Source organism: Oenanthe melanoleuca, chromosome 3, assembly GCF_029582105.1.
Source record: "Oenanthe melanoleuca isolate GR-GAL-2019-014 chromosome 3, OMel1.0, whole genome shotgun sequence".
In the NCBI taxonomy this organism is placed as follows: Eukaryota; Metazoa; Chordata; class Aves; order Passeriformes; family Muscicapidae; genus Oenanthe; species Oenanthe melanoleuca.
This window is the reverse complement of record NC_079336.1, coordinates 19,144,195-19,163,203: the sequence shown is the minus strand read 5'-3', so window position 1 is coordinate 19,163,203 and position 19,009 is coordinate 19,144,195. Positions and strand designations below refer to the sequence as shown.

The following is a 19,009-nucleotide window of genomic DNA, read 5'->3' as shown; positions in this document are numbered from 1 at the left end:
ATTTCTCCCATCTGGAGCTGAAGAGAAAGGTTATAATTCAAGAAAATAAGCAAGCTGCTCCCCACCAGGTCATTAGTACTTTCACACTGTCACCCCTTATGATTTTGTTTCTAACTAACATAGAGAGCATGTAGCTGCTCCTCTTCCAATTAACTTTATAACTGCTAATGCATCCCAGTTGTTGCTGTCTGGTTAGGAGATGGAAAAAAGTGAGCAGAGCCATCAATACAGTTCTTACACTATGGTTATGGCATATAAGATGGAAATGTAGAATAAAAGTGTCTGGTCTGGGATCTTTTTCTTCTTGAGTATTAGAATATGTGACAGAGTTTCTGGATAGTAGCTAACACAATAACAAGCACACATTGTGCCAGTGCACGGTATATGAACTTTTCATTAAGTAAGGAAAATATCATTAATGGAAAGCGGCAAATAAATTAACAATTAAGAATTAAAACATCAGTGTCTGTTAGCAAAGCTTAATGCAAGAAACCTACTAGCTGTATTCAGTTTTTATTTAGAGAATTAGATTTTGTAAAGGTTTTACATGTTTGAAAATTAATCATTCTTTAACCTTTGAAACACCTAATCTCATTAAATATGTATCTTCTTCCAAAACTACATTGCTATGGGATGGCTGAATTATATTTTTTGTGCTCCCTTTTGAAAGTCTTTTCAGGATATATTTTTATAGCTCAGGTATAAGCACTGAGAATAACAGTTCATGGTAGAAGTACTAACACACATCACCACCAGAAGGAGATCACGGCTCCCATGTACCTATCTTTCCATGCATAGCTCTCTTCTCCAGTTTACAAATACAGAATACCAATACTAACAAAATGTGGTCCCTTCAAACTCCTACACAATGTAGGAAGGGACATGCAGTTTTCTAGAGTGCAATCAGGTTTCAGTTTTCTAGAGGCAATCAGGGATATATTATTTCTCTCTCTCAATTACAGGCTAATTGCATATATTCCCCAGGAATCAAAGTCAGTCTCAAGGGCATCCAGACAAAAGGATGGCCAGGCAGCACTGGCCCCATCGTTCCCAAGGGCTCCTTTCCTTCCCTGGGGTGCAGCTCCAGGGCTGATAGCGTGGAAGAGTCTGGTCATGGGGGCACTCTCGAACAAGGAGCCCAAGAACTCCAAGCTGCCAATGCTTGAAATGTTGAATGGCTGTAAGTGAGAAACTGCTACTGCCTCTCTCCCTTTCACTCATCCTACTACCTACAGCATCATGTTTTTCCCTAATGGTTTTGTCAGTCTCATTATGTCATTCTTCCCCTCTCTCTTCTCCCACTCCTCCACCTAGTCCATTTCTCCTTATCCTTCTCTATTTATTAGGAACAACACTCCAGCCTGCACATTGCTCAGTTCCTCCAAATGTTTACAGCTGAACACAAACAGACCCACAGCTCACAGTCAGGTAATTTTTCTGGGCTCATTTACTGAGAGTAGAGCTGGACAAGATTCTGTATGATATATACATTTGAATGCAAATAGCACATTCCACATTTACAGAAATTTACTTGTTTTTAGTTTGGACTAGTTGATTTAGACCTAAAGTCTGACAAGACAAAGGTTAATTTATCTCTAACAGATGCATTTAAACAAACTATAATTCAGTCATTCTTTTACTCCAGAAAGGAGGTGAAAAATCCCCCATGTCCTGTCTGAACTCTCCTTCTCTCTGCCAAGTGTTTAAACACTGCAAATGGGGGAAGTGGAGGAAAATGGAACACAGATTTCATTTACTTGGCACCTGCTGGCAACTCCCCACTATATAGTAGGTAAGCATAAAAAAATACTGCAGCAGTCAGAGACACAATAGAACTTACAGATATTTTCACACATAAGTGTGCTTGAGTTGTACAGCAGCTGTTGCATACCAGAACCTGATAAATTTACTCTTCAAAGAGTTCCAAACTTTTAAAACCAAATTTTGCAATAGCATGCTCCTCCTTTCTTTCCTATGTCCAAATGAAGGCACTACTGCAGGTGACTGAGTTTTAGATAAATGGTTTTCATGATATTGGTTATAAAAATAAATGGTCAGTCTTACTGCCCAGCTCCAGGCCATCACTTCATGTAACTCTGGCTTTGATATCTACGATACACTTCTGTATATGTTAAAAAGAGTTTGGTTGCCAATGGAATCTGGATGAAATTCCTATATTACAAATAAAAGGAAAAAATCATTGGCACAGGATAACAGCAAACGAGCAGACAGTCTGGGCTGAGGTCATTACACCAAGCCAAATTTTCAGGGACTCTTTAAATTGCTATGAAGGCCAAAGTCTCTCTGCAATTTGCTAGCTAATTATAAAATTTCAAATTCTTGCTGGAAGGGATGTGCTATTAACTATCTTACGAGAATACTTCTATAGTGTTCACAGTCTAAAATGGAAATCAGATTTTAAATTTCATTTGAATATTGGCAGGTAAGCAGTTCAACACAGTTGTCAAGTTCTCTCTGTAATTACCTTTAGTGCAAACTGTGCCTGAAATACAGGTAATAGCAAGCCAAGGAGCAAACTGGTTTATTTTAATGGCACCTACTGGGGGAAAGGGGTATGCCGATTTAAGAGATGCCATCAATCACATATATTCTATTAATAATATATAGCAAAAATGCTATATTTTTCTTTCTCCAAAATTAGCCTGTCAAATCATATCCAGAGCTGCATATACAGTCACTTTCACTCAACTTACAGTATTTTAGAAAGGATTTTAAAACTTAATTTAAAAGAAATTGTTTTTCCTGTAATAAAAGAATGCAAAATTCAATCATGGCTTTCTTCTTTTCCAATATCATTCTCATCAATTTATTTGTTCTTTCACAAACACTTTAAGTTTCTTCCTGCACTACAATAAGGTATTGTTAGTGACTGCTTCTGTCTACTCCTTTAGTCTACTCCTCCATTCTGAAAAATAAGCATAGGGCAAGAATTTACCTGCAGTCAGATCTATGTGCAACTTAATGCTTAATACTTTTGTGAATCAACAGGACCAGGCTGCAGACTGCAGTATTAAACCCCTTTTCTTGACAAAGTAGTAACTTTATAATTAAAAATATAAAAATGCTTCAGAAGTTCATACAAATAATTTTAAGTGAGACCTGAGAGCAACCTCTACACCTGTGTCACCTTCAGAATGTCAACAGAATACATGAAATCTTCACATGAAAGCAGATAATTTAAACAAAACATCATAGTTCATTTCAATGACCATAAATAGCAAACAAGCCTTCTATATAATCCAATTTGTGTTTGTGTTTCTCCAAATCATATTACAATATCAACTCATTAAGAAAAAAGTTTACCTGTGTTCCTGTCAGGTAAAATACAGCAATGCTTCTGCAGTATGCCAGGGAGAACCTGTGGCAACAAAGAAACAGGTGTTAATAGATATGTATATTTTTAACATCATGTGAAAAAAAGCCAGAGATTGCTGGAATGCTGCATCTGATCAAGCTTTGTGCTCTCAAACTGAATCCAAATTAACTATCATGCGATGTAAAGGTGAATCCTATTCATCAGAAACTGTAAACAGAGAAGAATTTTGCAAAATTAGCTGCTTACTACCTGCCTGTAAAGTTAGTTTCACATTCTCCCATTGATTACAATATCAAAAGCTGATTAAAAGAGCCTAAGACCATAATCAAACATGCTCAACTTAGAGAGACAGCATGTTATCAGTCAGTGATGCTGCTGTCTCTCTCTCACACATGGCCCTGGGGTTATGGATCCACTTGTAGCAAATCACTCAGGTCCAAATTCCAAAGCACAGCCAGTTCCAGTGGACAACATAAAACTCCAGAAGCTTAAGAAGGAAACTCAAGGGAAAGGGGACAGAAAAGATCCACATTTGTGGTTCACCACATCCACCATGCAGTGCTTCTGGCAGCCAGTGAGAAATGCTGCAGAAGCTGACCACCACCACTGGCCCTTTCCCACATCCTTCTTCACAGATTTACATAACAAATTCACCAATTTTGGTTCAGATAACCAGCTTTGGTACTCCTACTAGCAACAATTTATACTTAAAGCACCCAATACTAAATTTTGATCTGACTTTAAAATCTAGAATTTGCATCCTGGACAATGATATCAGCATCAGTAAAACTGTAGCTTGAAGTTTAATGGCTTTTCTTTTGCTGTTTCTGAGAAAAAACAAATTCAAAATCATGCTCTAAGATGGCTTCTCCAAATTTACCCTTGAGGATCAACATGCACCCTCTAAAGTCTGAAATGTAAAAGAGGAAAAAAAACATTTAGTTTCTAAAGACAGAAGGCTAACATCACCACTGTCAGGAAATCCTGGGCTTCCAACCTCTAAGAAGACCCCAAGCACCACCACAGCTGGCATTAGGTTCTGAAAATCCAGAAAGCGAAATATTTTGGGGAATAGAGACATTTCTATTTTTCCCAAAGACTGCTGCTGCTGTTTGGCCAAGATTAGCAGACCCAGCTGTGCAGCCCTGCAGCAGTGCTGCACATCCCCATTCCTCCCTGCAGGACTCCCCAATACTCTGTCACAACACCCAGGAGGACAAGCACCTCAGCTTGTGTGTCATCCAGAAAAACAATTTGAAGTATTAAGACCCTTGCTGCACCATGCTTCCTCCTGCATGCAGAGGCAGGGCCATTGCAAAACACTGACTTTTATTACAGTCAGTCTGGGGCCAGAAAGCCTCCCTGAACAAAAAGCAATGGCTACAACTGACAGGGATGAGAATGATCTCCCCATCCAACTCATCTACACATTACACAAGGCTCAGCATTTAAATGTAAGCTTTTACAAAAGTAATTCACTTGCTTTGGCATTATTCTAAAGCTAAACTTGAGGATAAAAAGTAAAAAAAAAAAAAAAAAAAAAAAAAAAAAAATCAGCTTGCTTTACCCCGCTTCATAGGCAACAGGCACTTTGTATTTTGGGAAGAATCACTGGTATAAAACACAATCTTCTGAAAACCACACTCACCATTCTACAGTGTTCCTTGCATTTTAGAATTTTAAAAATCCAATAATTCTTGGAAGTACAATGTCATATGTACAAAATATAGCATTTTCCTTATGGCCACAGATATAAATAACAGCAGTGTTACAGGCATAGAAAGAATAAAATATAGAAGCAGAGAACAAAGAAATCCTAAAATGTGCTGAGACAGTCTTTCAAAGCAGAGTAACACAAAGACTGAATCTTAAAAACATAATCTTACTCAGACATAAAGTAACATTTAGTTCCTCAGGAATCTGTCACATTTTCTTCCCCACATTCACGAACAATGAAGAAGCATTATGAATTTATTATGAGCTCTCAGTTAATCAAATTAAGACTGAAATTAAAAACAGAGATGAAAAAAAAAAGAAAAAAGCAGGTCTGAAGTTGTGAGAAAGTTCAATGGGAAAAAAAAAAGTTCTAGAAAATAGTTTACCCTTCCTGGTAGACTGGATAAAAGAACAGACATAAGAAGAACAAAAAACAAAATACAAAAAAAACAACATTTATTTGTCCCTTTCCTTCACTCTCTTTAAGTGCTAAGCAGGCAAACAGTATGGCAAAGTCTTAAACAATGCTTCCTGCTCCCTTTACCATGTTTACCCTGCACAAAGCCAGTTTCTGGCTGGTAGGAGTTCGATAGCAACCTCCCACTTACTTATCTACAGTATACAGATTTTTACACTGTACCCATCTCCATGGTATCCAAGAGCCTTTTCACACTGCTCTCCTCCCACTTTCTCCCCACTTTGTTTCTCTCCTCTCTAGGGAAACTGACAAGAGAATTCCTCAGCAAAACTGTCACCTTTCCCTCTACAAGCCTCTTCTTTCCCCTGCTGCTTTCCTTTCATTCACTTGCAAGCTGTAATACCCAGTTGGTTGCTTAAGATGCCTAAAATGCCTTATCAGTCTCAGAGAATTTTCTCTAATTTACAGAAGATCCTTAGATTAATTTTTATTTCCTTTGGTTTTTTGAAATTTACCTACACAGGTAATTGGAGGGAGAATCCTTACCCAAAGCAGATTTGGATTGGTTTCTTCTGTAGAAATCAAAATGTGTGAGCAACCAGAGGGATTTATATGCAGGGGGAGGGAAAAAAGGCAAAAGAGAAACAGGTTTCAATGATAACAACTGATGATTTACCCTTCAGTTGCTTTATAAGCTCTCAGCTGGGAGTTAAGGCATTGCAATACTAAATTAAAAATGGACTCATGGATGCAGAAACAGAATAAATAATACAGCAGGTGGTATGTCCTTCACATCAAGGTGCTTCCCTAGCAGTAGGCAAATTAACTTTGGTCAGTGGTATACATGACAGTCACGTGTAGCAGGAACATAGTCTGTGCTTATGATGCCAAGATGAAAGCATCCCCAAACTCAGTGAAAAATACTAATTGTTGTAGTTGGATATTGATTTGGATGCATTTACAATTGTTTTCATTTTAGGGTGCTGTGCTTAGAGATATATAAATATACAGCTCAGTGTTCAAATCAGTGTTCAAATTTTAACATACTATGGGTATTCAGAAAGCTCCTTAGAGCAGCACAGGGTAGCTACAAGGCTGGCTTAAGCTTAATAAAGATCATACTTTTATAAGTTTGCTTGGAAACTTTCCTTCCATTTCTTTAAAATAAGACAGATAAGTCCTTTGAGTGTTCAGTACACAACTTTTTTTTTCTTAGAGTGATATAACAAGAAGTAGAATTTATTCCTAAAAAAACAATTTAAGTTTGGAAAGTATTAACTTCAAACCCACTAAAAAAATTCCCACTTTACAGAGAAGCAGAAATGTGAAGCAAAATAATTCTCATGTGCAAAAAGGCCTCTGTGAAATGGATATCTACTCACTTAAAAGGATCTGCTGCACAAAGATGATCAGACCTCTCTTTGGTACTGAATGATAAAAATGTTTTTCTTTCTACTCCACTTATAATTGGACAGCTAAAATAGCCATAGAAAAATGAGCTAGATACTATTTTTCCTTCTCCATTTACATTTTTTTCTGCTAAAAATTAAGTCTACTGAAAATGAATGTTTCATAGCTCCAAATTTGCAGAACTCAGGAGTTTGATGCTTGATAAGTTAAATTTAAGGAAAAATTTAACAAGGATTAAATTTGTAACTTGCCAGAAGAAAATAAGCTCAACTTGAATTTCAAGTCCAAGAGGAGACAGTATTTTCTGCTTTATACATCTTAGAAATCCAGTGAACCCAAAGACTAGAAAGTCAGAACCTATCCTTTCAGGCATGTGAGCCACACAGCTCCTGTTTGTGGCCCTTGTGGACATTCAGCCATTTCCAAGGACTGCCTCTGGGAGAGCCCCTATGCTCCCAACCTCCCTCCCCACAAAACTAGAACAATTGGCATCTGAGGTAATTTGATTGCAAGAATATGGTAACAGTCAAGAAGAAAACGTTTCAAAAAACGTGCTGGGAAAATCCACATCAATTTATAAAATTTTAGAGTAAAGAGATTCCAGAATTTGAGATTTACTCATATGCTGATGGTGGCAAAGGAATGGTCTATGGGCACAGTCAGCCACCAAGCGTGCCTGGCCTCTCCTATGGAAGCTGTCAGGTACCAGAGACAATTCAGGTTAGATATTTGGGTCTGATCCAGTGAGTTCTCATCTTTTTGTCTTTCAGAAATTGTGTCACTTCTTAGGGAAAGAGAGGCATCTCCCAGCCCCTGCTACCTGCACAGCTCTGTGCTACACACTGCTGCCTTCCTACCATCTGCATGAGCCTCATGGAATTAATTGTGTTTGTTTTCATTCTAAGGATCATATCCATTCTATCTCTGTATCTGTTTTTCCTTATATTTGTTTCAGCGCTTTTGTTTTAGGAAAAATTTCTTCGTCAGCTACTCCAGAGAGGTTTTGGAATAATGTTTGTAACTATATCTTAAACCTCTGGAAATTCTGCGTTCATGCTTCTCTGAATGTCTTTTGCTGCCCCCTGTCATTAAAGAGGTATAATATATTTTTGATTTTTATTATTATTTCCATCTATTTTTGGCTTCATACCTGAGGATTTTAGATATCTCTGTTCCATTAGCACTGTTGAAGGAGAAGGAAATTCTCTGTAAGCTATTCACTGGTGCTTCTTAAGCTGAAAAGAAGCATTTGGCATTTGGCTACTCAACAGCAGTCACTTATCTGGCAGATCTGTAAAGGTATCTGACTTCAGACAGGGTGTGAAAAGTAGGCAAGATTTCCTGTTCACGAGCTGTTGGGTGATACAAACCATCATAAATCAAAGGCTTATCATTACAGCATTATCATAATGCTTTCAGAGCAGACAGGCTCATGCAGGATAAGGAGAAATTGTTTTAAACTAAAAGTGGAGACACTTAGATTAGATAGTAGGAAGAAATTCTTTACTCAGACGGTAATGAGGCACTGGAACAGGTTGCCCAGAGAAGCTGTGGATGCCCTTTCCCTGAAAGAGTGCAAGGTCAGGTTGCATGGGACTTTGACCACCAACCTGCTCTAGTGAAAGATGTCCCTGCCTATGGCACAGGTGTTGGAACTAGATCTTTATGATTCCTTCTAACTCAGCTTTTCTATAATTCTATGATGATTCCATGCAATGAGGTGGGGAAGAGCTACATCAAGGCTGCTTGCCTTCAGATTTCTAATATGCAGTTGGTTCAACTTACCAAAGCCAAATCTGAACTTCATAGCACTCCCACAAGCATCATTATATTTGGTTAAGCTTTTTAGGGGGTATCTAAGGAGTGTAGCAACAAATACCAGATATCATTTCCATTCCTCAAAAGAGAATTCCTCAAAATTTCAAATAAGAACTCAAAAGATAACCTCATGACTAGTGTGCCTTTTCTGTGTCTTGGTTGAAGCTGTTATTATACAACCCACACCAGCAGCAGCAACAGTTCCAAGTTAATCCTAAAATCAGTCCTTGAAATACCCAGCTCTGGCAGAAGAGAGCATCAGGACCAGTGGCACCTGCCTTCCCAAGGCTTACTCCAAAACTATGTGTGTCCCCTGTCACAGCAACACAGACACCACTTGCAACAGCAAAGCTGGCCCAAGTAGAACATATTAAGATTTGATATTTTTTTGTCTGTCTGGTACTGCTGGAAGTAGTAGAGATTTTGCAAGACCTTTCAATCATTCCCTGTGAGCTGTCAGTTCTTCTGCCCTCCCAAGGAAACAACCTTTCCTCTTAGCTGCTGCTGAGACGCACCCTGCTGCAAAGGCAGCCTGTGCCAAAATGTCTCCCACCCACGGTGGTGAGAGAGAAGCCTGTCTTGTCAGCTCATTTCATTGTATTCTCATGAGACAGGCCAGACTTGTCCAATTATGTTTCCTCAAGATTTTACTCGATTGCTATTGTCCAATATCCAATTTCTCATATACACTGATGAGCATCCAATATCCAATTTCACATATACACTGATGTTTTAATTCCTTTTTCCAAAAGCTAATTTAATGTCAAAACAGAACTTGCTAAAGATTTATCTCTTTGGGAGGTTTTTGGTAAAAGTATTTTCTTTTTATTGTCCTCTGCCTTAGCCACCATTCCCAATTAGTTATCAAGAAGACAAATAAAACATGATGATTTTGTGGAAAGAAGAAGTTACAGTGAAAATAAATAAACCATGATTGTCATATATCAAACACTTTGGCACTGTATCAATGTATTTATCAAAGCACACCTTACCAAATTTAAATTTGATTTAAATACATATATTGTGCGCTTTTCATTTTGAATAAAAGGAAATGTTTAAGAAGATGAATTTCAAAAATGTTCCGAAAATATTACAATCTCCATACCAATATGTTTTCTTCAGATTGTATTACATCTCAAAAAATGCAACTTCTCTACAGCCCTTTCCATGATTAAAGGAAGTACTGACAGCAACAAGATTAGGTACATTTCCTTAGCAGAGTTTTCAACAAAAGGTGACAGACATTTAAATAATGAGGAAATCATTGACTGCTGAAATAATTATCTACTTTTTATATCTCAATCAAAACTAAGAGATAGTAACTCCAAAAGAGAGAGTATAGTGCTACAATGACCCCAAATAATGTAGCTGATCTCCTTGCACTGCCATTGGCTTCATTACTCCTTCCATCCAGTCACCATGACAAGTTAAGCTGAAACACAGGCTTGATAATTTTTTGATCTCCCAGGAAAGAAAACATGATAACCATTATAGAACTTTTCAGAGCAATGTTAGCATGAATCTGCATTAGCATGAACTAATTATAAATGCTCAACAATTAATACATATTTATAAAAATTAATCTTTTAGAAGTTATCATCTAAAGTATAATCCACACCTCTTCCATAAAAATCTAATATAGGGACTAAATAGAGTAACTAACCAAGGGAAAAAAAAAAAACTATGTAGACTGGAATTAGCTCTGAAATGATTAAAAATGATACCTTAAGATAGTCTTTTCATTCTTAATACTCAGAAAATAAGTAGTGGTGCTGGCAACAGACACAAACCTTATTATTTCTAACTTCCTTTTCAGTATTTAGACACTTAGAGAACAATACATCAGTAAGAGCAAAAAACTCTTTTAAATCTCTCATTTTTCATAAATTTGCACTCTTGACTGACAGAACAAGACTTCTCTGCAGTGGTACATATACTTGTGACCTCTGGGTCCAATTACTGTAATTGGCAGCACTTACAAGGGATTCCACAATTTAAGATCCCTCAGACTAACCACAGCATGGTAGATACAGGTCCATTTGGAGCTCTTCACTTTGTTGTTCAAATAATTGCACCATTACACCATTGTCCAAAACTACGCCTTCAAAAATCTGGAACAAGGAATGTCAAAGTTCTCTGAAGCTGAGAAATGATGATGCTCTCAAAGTGCTCTGAATCTGAGGGATGATGATATGGTCCTTCCCAGACTAACATTGCTGGCAGGAAGAGGCCAAGACTTTTCAGTTGATGTTTTAATTCCTTTTTCCAAAAGTAAATGAATAGGAGGATAAACTTCAGGACAAAAGCAATTGTATTTTCAACTTTCTATCAGGCAAAGAATTCCTAAGTATCTCATCATCTGACTGACCATGAACCAGCAGTGTGCCCACATGGCCAAGAGGGCTAATGGCACCCTGGCCTGTGTCAAGAATAGTGTGGCCAGCAGGATTGACCATTTTTCCCCTGCATTCAGTACTGGTGAGGCCAGTCCTTGATTTCTGTGTCCAGTTCTGGACCCCTAATGTAGGAATCATGGTGAAGTGCTGAAGTGTGCCCGGAGAAGGGCAATGAGGCTGCTGAAAAGTTTGGATCACAACTCAGAGAAGACCTTATCACTCTCTACATCTGTCTGAAAGAAGGTTGCAGCCAGGTGAGGGTCAGTCTCTTCTCCCAGGCAAACAGTGATAGGACAAGTGGACACAAGCTGCATCAAGGGAATTTTAGGTTGGAAATTAGAAAGAAGTTCTTCTCAGAAAGTGTGATTTGGCATTGGAATGCCAGGGAGGCAGTGGAGTCACAGTCCCTGGAGGTATTTAAGAAAAGATTGGATGTGGCACTCAGTGCCATGGTCTGGTTGTCAATCATGGGTTGGACCAAATGATCTCAAAGGTCTTTTCCAATCCATTAGGTCCTGTGATTCTGTGATCAGATATGCAGTCACTGCAGACATTTAGCAACCAAAATAAACAAATTCACTTTCCTGAGATTGTAGCTGAGAAACAAGTTTTGGTGTAAAACAGAAATCACGAATATTTCTTCTATCTCTTAGCACCATGAGCAGCAGTGGAATCTCCTACCTAATGGCAATAGCCTAGATACAAGAAATCCTGTCCCTGGCTGATAGGATCATAAATGTCCGAGCATCACTTGTTGATGCCTTCCTTCCTTCCTTCCTTCCTTCCTTCCTTCCTTCCTTCCTTCCTTCCTTCCTTCCTTCCTTCCTTCCTTCCTTCCTTCCTTCCTTCCTTCCTTCCTTCCTTCCTTCCTTCCTTCCTTCCTTCCTTCCTTCTCTCTGTAATAAAACTGCCTTATCTCACCTGCTGGTTGTTCTCCATCTTATTCTCTCCCCTGTCCCACCAAGAAAGGGAGTGATGGAGCAACTTAGTGAGCATCTGGCACCCAGCCAAGGTCAACCTGCTACAGCATCTGACTGAATTTTGAGCAAATACAAATTCTAGAGTTTGCTATACAAATATTGGAGCAGAACAAACACTTTCACTCTTTAAGATGCAAAGCAAAGTAACAACAGCTTCTCTTCTTTCACCTGTACTAGTCTATGAAGATAAAAAGTATGTAAGGGCAGGCTTTGCAATGCCTAGACTGCAAAGTCTAGTTGGAGAGGATGGTACCACAGTGGTAAAGGACATCTTGGTGTTACTTTTGTCACTGCAACACCCTGAGGCTACACACCAAAAAGGTGCAGGTAAAAGTCAGTACAGAGCAAGGCTACAGGAAATCACAGCAAATACTCTCAGGCTGGGGAATTTTAAACTCTTTAGCAGATAGGTCCTAGCTACCTCCCCACACTTGTAACTCATCTGACAGATTGTCAGCACACACACACGATGCACTGCAGATACCACTGCTACCCTCCCTGACAGTTTTCTCTTCTTTTATTTCTCCTGAGTAGAAGTCAGTCCTCCTTTTGGGACATTTTGGATCCTACATGCCTACCTTGCTCTTTCCACAGGGCTGAATCCCTGCCAGGCAGAGCTGAGCTGGGCTGCAATAGCCTGCAGCACATCCACAGGAGGAAAGAACTCCTCCTCTCTCGGGTACCTGGTACCTCACTGGGCAGCACTTGACTCCTCAAAGGTTTTGTTAGAGATCTGGGATTTTTCCTTGCTCCCATCTCACCCACACACCATTAACAAAGCCAGCCATGGTTTGGGCCCTCTCAGGTTTTAGTCTGGGAGAGTATTGTGAAATGTGTTTTTGTTGTGGCTTGTTGCAAGAGATCTTTTTAATGCACAATGCCAATAAATTTTGTGATTCAAAAGCACAGATTGAGATAATAATAATATATATAAAGCAAATGCCAAGGAATACCAGGTGGTATTTCTACTTGCTGTTCTGGAATGGTACTTAATATTTATATGTGAAGCATGGGGATTTTAAGTATTTTGATGCCTATACTTGCACTGCAGAAGCAAATCCATTAAACATGCAAAATAGAGTAAGAGTCCTTCCATGCATCTTTGTTACAAAGAAACTAATTGTCATTAAAAATTAAAGTTTATGGTTTTGTGCTAGGACTTGTCAACAAAACTCTCCCAATGGTCTGCTTTATTCTACTGTGTAGGAGTCACATAGATACATTCAGTTCAAAAATTATGAACAAGGTAAAAGAGGATGTTTCAAGCATAAAAGTTACCACAACAAAATTAAAAAGGAAACATCCTAGGTGTTTACCTGCATTTATGGTGCTGGTATCACAGATCTTTTCTGCTGTGAAACAAACTCATACAAGAAGTTGTGAATCATTACTTCAACTATCCAGGAAGTTACTTAATGGTTTATAATTTATTAGTAGTTTGACTTTTAGAAACCATTTGATAAATCAAATTTCAGATTTATTAATAGCTAAAATTAGAAATCAGCCACATAAATGGGGAAAACTGAAGCTTCCACTGTGTAAGGACCAGAGTCTGTAAATATTATTTGGTATTACACGCCAAACAAGATTTTTATACATTTGTCACTTTGGATAAGTTGAGACTCTAGACATAAGTAGCACTCTATGGTTGATGGAGACCCACTGAGGTGAATCAGATGTGTGATACTGCATCCAGCCATTCTCCCTTCCCAGGTGAAAGTTGCCCTGAAAACTGGGAACCAGGCATAATTTTTCCAACAGCTGCTTTCTTGTTCTATGTAAGCCAAGTCCATTTAGTCACCTTTTGGCCCAAAACCCAAACTGAAGCAGCAGCACACTACAGAATTCATGCATAGGCAGAACTGGGACATTTCACTCCTGATGGACAACTGCCAGTGACAGCAGAAAACCAGAGAAGGATGGATTATTTTTAGGAATACTTATTTCACAGATTTATGCTATACAATTCTTCCATGCAAAGAGAACAAACAGAGAAGGATGCTCGTGCCTCATTCATGCCCTCTGCAATGTTTGATAGCACAGGGAGATATAGATTTCAGAATACAAAGCCACTACCTCCTTCCCCAATGAGCAGGCATTCTTATGGAAATAATAGCTTTCTCTTTAAGACAGAAATATTACCCACGTTTCATTCAATGTTGAACAATAGGATAGTTTATTGTAAGCCCCAGTCACCTGGAGAGATTTTGCTGAAGGTGGGATAAAACAAGGATAGGTCTCAGTAAACAGATGATAATTTTTTCAGTACCAGTTAAACACTTATGCTTCTGGTAGTGATTTTTAAGGAGGGAGATCATCATTTGTGTAGTCAGTTTTTGAGAATACAAAAGTGGAAGAGTGGTAGGGCAGTTTTAATCTGTGAGCTGGTGATACCACACTGTTAAAACTATGTAGCTTCAATGCATTGCTTTATCTTTGATCTGTTTAGTGTGTACACACCACTAGGTGACCCAAAGATGCACACAGAGAAAGGGCATTTTTGATGCCTATTAAGATGGAAAGACAGAGGTAAAACACACACAAATATCTGTTTCTCTGCATTGATGCTACTCCAGTGCAGTGGGAGGAATCAGGGGAGTTTGGGGAACCCCCAGGAGTGCTGCCAAGCTGGTAGTCATGAAATACCTGATACATTCTTGGGGATAGTCTTAAACTGAGCCCTGGAGATGAAACTGCTGTCTCACCTCTTGAGAGACAGGCAATAGAGGCACAGCTTATCTACAATATGGGAGATTGAGCTGCAAGTCAAATATCTGACAAATGGAGATGAGAGAATCTTATCTTTTAAACGGCTGCCATGAGCAGTTACTGTGAGATAGCATTCATCTTTGATGATTTTCTTCATTTTGCACACTTAGAAAAATGTTACTAATGTTACTCAGACCACAAAGAGCTCTAAAATTTAGCTGTTAGAAGTCTTGCAAAAAAAGAAAAGAACAGCTCCTGCCTCTTTGGTAACACTCATTTAAGTATTTTGTAGAAAGCAGAATTACTTTCATAGAAAAATTTCCCCAATTCTAGAGTACTGGAGTGGGGAAGAACTCTGAAATTAATCAGATTAATTAAGTTATTAACAATTAACACTTTTCTTCAGCTCTCTACATTTTGGGGTTTTGTAAGGCTTGCAAGGGGCAGCGAGGCTGTACAAAGTTAAATAGTTCTCTGACCAGGACAATATTTTTTTTATTTTTTTGTATGATGCTTCTAGAGTTTTCATTTACTACCAGAGAAATAAGCACAATAACTGGTGGAAGGGTACAGGAACACTGTTTTGTTGGTAAATGTATATGTAGAATGACCTTTTTATGTATCCATTCTCTTAACTACAAGCTAAAGTAAATGTAGCTTTAGAGATTTTTTTTTTCTGTCTTGACTATCCAGTTGAAAATGGATTGTTTTCAGCTTGTTTGTTTTTAGTTCTTCATTTCATGTTGCTTTCAAGGAAATGTCACCTCTCAAGAACAAAAGGTTAAGTCAAGCAATGCTGAACTATATAATCAGTCTGCTTGACAAGCCTAGGCTGCTGAAAATATTAAAGAATAAGCACCCAACTAGTTGACAAGCCATCTCTGCTGACATAATTTCTTTTTCAGTGTTTTAATTATTCTCATGGGTCATCCCATCTTCATGCATATCAGCATTGATATTACCTCATGACTGGTAAACACCAGCAATTTATTTTTTAAAACCAGAATCTAGAATTAGCAATGAAATTTCCAGAGTCTGTCCCAGTTGCACTGGTGTGATGAAAGACTAAAAGCTCTGTCACTCAGCATATGCATCGTTTATTCCAGCCAAAACACTATTATAAAGCTACCAAAAATGTTTTGACACAGACAAGATTCCAAAGTATAAGTAGCCTGTTTATTTACACAAATGTTCTGTACAACTAATGCAATATCCTCCTGAATTTCAGACTGCCTTAGACTGATGAGTTTTTGTTATTCAAACACACAAAAAGCCATGAGGTAAGTGCAGCTAATCTGCTTTTGGAGTGCTTGGAGAAAGTGGCAATTCATTTTGTGGCTCTCATTTAAACACCAAGAGAAGATATTGTGATCTGTGAACTAGAACAGAAACATTATTGTTCTGTGACATAGTGTGGAAATTCATATCAATGCAAATGAGGGGGGAAACTGTTAAATAAAATAAATCACTACTTCACTACCTGTGGGTATTTTCCCTTGACCCATCTTCAGGAAAGGATGCTCCTTTAAATACCATAATGATTTTTGTGGTAGATAAATAAATGCTTTCTACTTTTCAAAGGTGACCTGCTATTTGCTGTCCATATTTTTTCATATTTAAAATAATGAGGCCAGGAAGAATAGCAAAATTATGTACATGATTATAGAAGGCAATATTTACACTGTGTTACTGATTTCTTCTTTGTATTCACTTGTTTAAATAAGTAATTAATTCATGTTGAAGCCTTTTCAAATGCATGGATTTGAAGATGGTCTACTCTTGATCACAAAGAAAATAGCATGAATGCTGGTCCACTCTTCAGTGCTGGCTTCCTCTCTGACATGTTCTGTGTGCTTGTCATTCTTTCCAACTATGAACTCAAACAATTGGAAATGGGAAACAGACACTTGGCATTCTTTGCTGGAAATCAGATTATAAAACATGGAAAACTGAAATGTGATCTGAATGTGATTACAGATTTAACTACGAGCATCAGGGGTGAAAAAACATAATAAGCCTTTGAGGTATCAGTAGAATAAGGTCAGGACAGTGTAAGAGTCACAAAAATTTACATATAACTTGCATAAACAGAACAAAATAGCATTAATTGGCCTCAGAATAATAAAATAAATACTCCAGGGGTCATGTGTGTTTGCTCTTTTGCTTGGTACACAGATGTTTATCACAGTTCATTATTTTGTTGTGATTAATATCCATTCACAAGTCAAGCCCTACAGCAATATGTCCACATTTAATCACATATTGAATTGCAAAATACATACTTTATTATTTTGTGGGGTTGCAGCATAGACATGATCACTACTAAATCTATTATTAAAGATTTAAATTAGTGAATCTAATAATATTTGCTATATGCTCATTTGGGTCATAACTTCAAAACCAATGAGTATTTAGGCTGAAAAGTTAACACTAAAGTATATATTTCAAAGGGCAAACAATGCCCTGTTTGCTACCATTGGATATGCCTTCACAGCTATGATGCTGTCATCAGCTCCCATGCAGTTTATCCATGTGGCATTCCCTGTGCCACACTGCACATCCCAGCCAGTCCTGCTGTGGCCCTGAGCATGGTTTATCACAGCTGTGACGTTTTTGGAACCTTTTGCTGAAAAAGAGAAATACCAGACTGGACACCAGAAGATTACAACTGATTGTCTACTGGTTGGCTTGGTCAATATCTTTATGTTTTAGTGCCTCAGGGCAAAATTCATCCTTCAGGCACTGCTTTGAGAAAAGAATGAAGAAAAGTCACTAAGGCAGTCCCTTGAAGATGCTCCACAACACTGGAACTGCACCAATAGCAAGATGCCTTCTGCTGACTCAGCAACACTGGAATAGGTGGGTCTGGAATAAGGGTATAGGCTTTGCCAGGGGTATAAAGGAAAACAGGAATATATAGTGTATGTTCCCATACATGTGTTTATAGTTTCTACTCTGAAGTTTTTTACTAGAGTAAAAAACAAGGGCCAAGAAGTTGTAATTAACTTATTTATCATTTTTAGACTAATGCTAGTTATATTGAGTAATATAACTAATGCAAATGAGATGGTAATTTGGCCTTGCTCTGAAGAGTTACAACAACACACAAAATGCAGAACAGAAAATAAAATCTGCAGCACCATTCTTGGGATCTGAGAAAAAATACTTTGTTTCCTGCTGCTTTACCCTGCACCATGAGCACAGAAAAAGAAAAGAAAAAAAAAAAAAAGCTGTAAAGATCAAATGATTCAATGGTCAAACTTGCCTCTATCAAGTGATGCAAAACAGTCTTTACTCTAAACAAATAGAGCACAAAAGTTAATCTAAATTATTCAAAGTAATGCAGCAGTCTTTCACAGTATAAATACTGCTGATTTTATTACAGTAACAGCTAGTAATAATAACCTTTTGTTCTTTGAGTTTAGGGGGCATTTTTGATTTACTATGGGGAAGGATACTACAACAGACTAGTGGTGGGGTTTTTTTCAAAAGGAGGTGATTAGGTAAACCAGAGGAGCACATAAAGTACAAATGCACAAGCTAAACTACCAGAATTTGTCATGCTTTCTGATATTTCAGGTGGGTTTTTTTTTAAACATGTAATTAGCTTATATATTTCCATATATTCGACTCAGTATCCTAGATATTTTATTAATAAATCCTAAAAGTAGTAGTGTAAATAGGCAAAACAGTAACTCCTTCATCTTCCTACATTTTTAACTGATTAGACAACATTATAGCTTTCACAGAAGCAAATACTATAATTAAGTCTATCAATTTCATTACAACTTCATTGTTTTCACCTGCTCATCCTCATTCTCCAGAATTATCTTTCTGTACCTCAATTCATCCAAAACAGCATCTGGAATACATCATTGTAATTTGTGGCTTATTGTGAATGCTGTTTTTAGATAGTCCACTAAAACATGTCCATCCCTGTGAACTGGGTGCACAGGATGAAAGAAAGCAGAGGGTCCCACATGCCTTGAGGATGGTCAGCCTTGGGAAGGCTGCTGTGGCTCCTGCTCCCCATCACCCACAGCATCCTTCTGCAGAAGTCACACCTGCATGGGAGGTAGCTCAGCTATCAGCCATGCAGCAGCTGCTGCTGAGCAGCCCCTGTGAGCAGCACAGAGAGCTGGGGGTGACTAAAGCCACGAGATGATGCCATGCTGCTGCCAGCTCAGGAGCCTGTCCACTCCTGCCTGCTGCCAAGGCACCTTCT

The 19,009-nt window shown here is 38.2% G+C and overlaps 1 protein-coding gene across 5 annotated transcripts in view; it reads right to left on the bottom strand.

Annotated features, from left to right (window-relative positions):
- Positions 1 to 19,009, bottom strand: part of DLGAP2 (DLG associated protein 2) — a 440,625-nt gene that overhangs the window by 360,685 nt on the left and 60,931 nt on the right. For all 5 annotated transcript variants that reach the window (XM_056488339.1, XM_056488340.1, XM_056488336.1 and 2 more), the window contains exon 2: positions 3,325 to 3,379. In XM_056488339.1, the coding sequence (XP_056344314.1) occupies positions 3,325 to 3,379 (55 nt within the window). The remainder of the gene's footprint in view (positions 1 to 3,324; positions 3,380 to 19,009) is intronic.